This window comes from Rhinopithecus bieti, unplaced genomic scaffold (genome assembly GCF_001698545.2).
Source record: "Rhinopithecus bieti isolate Rb0 unplaced genomic scaffold, ASM169854v2 scaffold_76167, whole genome shotgun sequence".
NCBI classification, from domain to species: domain Eukaryota; kingdom Metazoa; phylum Chordata; class Mammalia; order Primates; family Cercopithecidae; genus Rhinopithecus; species Rhinopithecus bieti.
Window position 1 is genome coordinate 194,708 of NW_016828260.1, and position 3,398 is coordinate 198,105.

General features: G+C 51.1%; 1 protein-coding gene across 4 annotated transcripts in view; it reads right to left on the bottom strand.

Moving 5' to 3' along the window:
• Window positions 1–1,747: 1,747 nt before the first annotated feature.
• Window positions 1,748–3,398, bottom strand: part of CD19 (CD19 molecule) — an 8,051-nt gene continuing 6,400 nt past the window's right edge. For 2 of the 4 annotated variants that reach the window (XM_017864421.1, XM_017864418.1), the window contains 5 exons: window positions 3,275–3,331; window positions 2,511–2,567; window positions 2,318–2,410; window positions 2,111–2,217; window positions 1,748–1,948 (listed from right to left, as the gene is read on the bottom strand). In XM_017864421.1, the coding sequence (XP_017719910.1) occupies window positions 2,126–2,217; window positions 2,318–2,410; window positions 2,511–2,567; window positions 3,275–3,331 (299 nt within the window). In that variant the 3' untranslated portion in view covers window positions 1,748–1,948; window positions 2,111–2,125. Of the gene's footprint in view, window positions 1,949–2,110; window positions 2,218–2,317; window positions 2,414–2,510; window positions 2,568–3,274; window positions 3,332–3,398 lie in introns of all 4 variants that reach the window. The other 2 variants (XM_017864419.1, XM_017864420.1) reach the window with 2 other exon arrangements.

Here is a 3,398-nt window from a genome sequence, read left to right on the forward strand (position 1 = left end):
TGAGGCAGGAGAATGGCGGGAACCCGGGAGGCGGAACTTGCAGTGAGCTGAGATCCGGCCACTGCACTCCAGCCTGGGCGACAGAGCAAGACTCGCCTCAAAAAAAAAAATTAAAAAAAAAATAAATAAATAAAAATACAAAAATTAGCCAGGCGTGGTAGCTCAGGCCTGTAATTCCAGCTACTTGGGAGACTGAGGCAGGAGAATCGCTTGTACCCAGGAGGCAGAGGTTGCAGTATGCCGAGATGGCACCACCTACTCCAGCCTGGGTGACACACTGAGACCCTGTCTCAAAAAAAAGAAAAGAAAAGAAATGGTGAAAATAATATTAATAGTATACCTACCTCATAGGGTTGGTAAAGATAAAACGAATGAATATACACAAACATACATAACATATCCATAAAATATACATAAAATATTTGAATACAATCCTGGCACATAATACATGTTTAATATCTTTGTGAAGTTATTGTAAGGATAAAATTTGCTCATTGATATTAGTGCTTAGAACATAGTAAGGTCGGGCACTCTGTGGCTCACACCTGTAATCCCAGAACTTTAGGAGGCTGAGGCAGGTGGATCACCTGAGGTCAGGAGTTCGAGACCAACTTGGCCAGCATGGGGAAACCCCATCTCTACTAAAAATACAAAATTAGCCGGGTGTGGTAGTAGGCGCCTGTAATCTCAGCACTTTGGGAGGCCAAGACTGGTAGGATCACTGGAGCCCAGGTATTCGAGACCAGGCTGGCCAGCATAGTGAAATCCCGTCTCTACTAAAAATACGAAAAATTAGCTGGGCGTGGTGGCAGGCACCTGTAACCCCAGATACTCGGGAGGCTGAGGCAGGAGAATTGCTTGAACCTGGGAGGCGGAGGTTGCAGTGAGCTGAGATCGCACCACTGAACTCCAGCCCAGGGGACAATACGAGAATCCATCTCAAAAAAAAAAAAAAATAGAGCTGGGCGTAGTGGTTCACATCTGTAGTCCCAGCTACTTGGGAGACTGAGGTGTGAGAAACTCTTGAGCCCGGGAGGTCGAGGCTGCAGTGAGCCATGATTGCACCACTGCACTCCAGCCTGGGCAACAAAGCGAGAGTCTGTCTCAAAAAAAAAAAAAAGTATAATAGATGCTCAATAAATAAGTACTCAGTGACAATGAATAGCATCTTCTAACTAGACTGCTAATTCCTGGGCTGTTTTTTCTCCACTGGGCACCCAGCGTGCAACTGCTGAATGAATGATAATTGGGTACCTGGATGGTAGGAGGGGGCTGATAGTGAGGGATCCATTGGCAGTGGGCAAAAGAGGGCAGTAGGTGAAGGCTAGGCCATGGAAACGGAAAGCCCCTTTGTTTTCTTTTTCTTTTTACTTTTTGTTGAGATGGAGTCTCGCTCTGTCGCCCAGGCTGAAGTGTAGTGGCACCATCTCCGCTCACTGCAACCTCTGCCTCCCAGGTTCAAGTGATTCTCCAACCTCAGCCTCCTGAGTAGCTAGGACTATAGGCTCGCCACCACACCTGGCTAATTTTTGTATTTTTAGTAGAGACGAGGTTTCACCAGGTTGGCCAGGCTGGTCTCGAACTCCTGACCTCAAATGATCCACCTGCTTGGCCTCCCAAAGTGCTGGGATTACAAGTGTGGGCCACCGCACTGGGAAAAGGCCCTTTGTATGCAGAAGGCAGCCCTCCCTCCTCCGTGGGATTCAAGACACCTTTCCTTCCCTTCCCACACAAGGGCACTACTTCATAGGATTGGAAGAGCTCATTGAGTTTATTTAAGGAATACAAAAGGGACTGGAAGTGTCACTGGCATGTATACACACACACACACACACATACACACATGCACACATCCTAAGCAACATTGCTCCAGAGGTTGGCATCATCTGCTCAAGGTCTTCAGATTTCAGAGTCAGGTGTGGATCTTGGGGACTTGAAGAGATCCAGGCTATGAAGAAGAAACAGTGATGGGGAGAAGTCCAGCAGCCCTCCCCTTGCCCACCAGGCCCTAGGAGCCCTGTTCCCTCTCCCTCCCTGAAAGCCAGCAGCCACTGTCATCCGTGCCTATCTCCCTCCCTCCCCCCTTTCCCTAGGGGCAGTCTCAGCTCACCTGGCCACCTGAGGATCACCTGGCACTCCAGGTGCCCATGTGGCCACCTCCTCCCCAGGCTGGGTCTGGCCCATCGGGATTATCCATGTTCTCATAAGAGTCTGCATCTGGATAGGACCAGGGAGGAGAACACGAGTGGCACTGGAAGTAGGCTGGGAGGCAAAGTCAGCCCAGGGGATAGCAGGGGACAGTGGAAGAAGCACCCACCTTCCTCATGATTGGGTCCAGGCTGGCCCCGAATGGAACGGAGCTGGGGGGCTGCATACAGGAGCCCTCTCATATCCTCATAGGACTGGGACCCTGCTTGGGCGGGGGATGGAGAATTGGAGGCTAGGGCACGGGAAGTACAGCCCATGGTAAGGAGGAAGAATGAGGGGCAGAGGAAGGTGAGGGGCATCACCTATGCTGTGCTGAGAAGGGGTGATTCGGTCAGCATCGGGTTTGGGGCCCCGGTTAGCTGTAGAGTCAGGGTTAGATATGGGTTAGATTATGGCTAGAGAAGGGGTCACGAACAGAACTGGGCTGGGCATGGTGGCTCACACGTGTAATCCCGGCACTTTGGGAGGCTGAGGTGGGCAGATCATTAGAGGTAAGGAGTCTGAGACCAGTCTGGCCAACATGGCGAAACCCCGTCTCTACTGAAGATACAAAAATTAGCCAGATGTGGTGGCACGTGCCTGTAGTCCCAGCTACTCAGGAGGCTGAGGCATGAGAATCGCTTGAACCTGGGAGGCAGAGGTGGCAACTGCACTACAGCCTGGGCGACAGAGTGAGACTCCAATTCAAAAAAAAAAAAAAAAAAAAAAGAGAGAGAGAGAAAAGGAAAAAGAAAAAACTGGAGGGAGCCAGAGTCATGAAGAAGCTGCAGAGTGAGCTGGGGTCTAAGTTGAGGTCTGGTCTGCACTGAGGGGCTGAGGTGAGGTGGAGGTCAAGTCCAGGTTGATACTGGATCAGGATCGGTGTTGATATTCATAGTTAGGGAGGGGGTAAATATTGGGGTCAGGATGGGGATGGGGCTTAGTATTGAGGTGAGAGGAGTCAAATCCAAGGTCAGGACTGGGTTCGGGTTTGGGGTCAAGGTCAGGTCAAAGTTGGGTCTGGTGTCAGAGCTGAGGCCAGGTCACCCAAGCTGGGTAAGGCAGTCTGGTCAAAAGTATCTCTCACCCAGGGAAGTTGCTTCCCGGCTGGGGTCCCAGGCTGACCCATGGGGGCTCAGGAAGTCTGGAAAGGGAAGAGGGAGGTTATTATTCCTCCTGGCCTCCAGGCGTCCTCCACCTCCCCCCCGCCC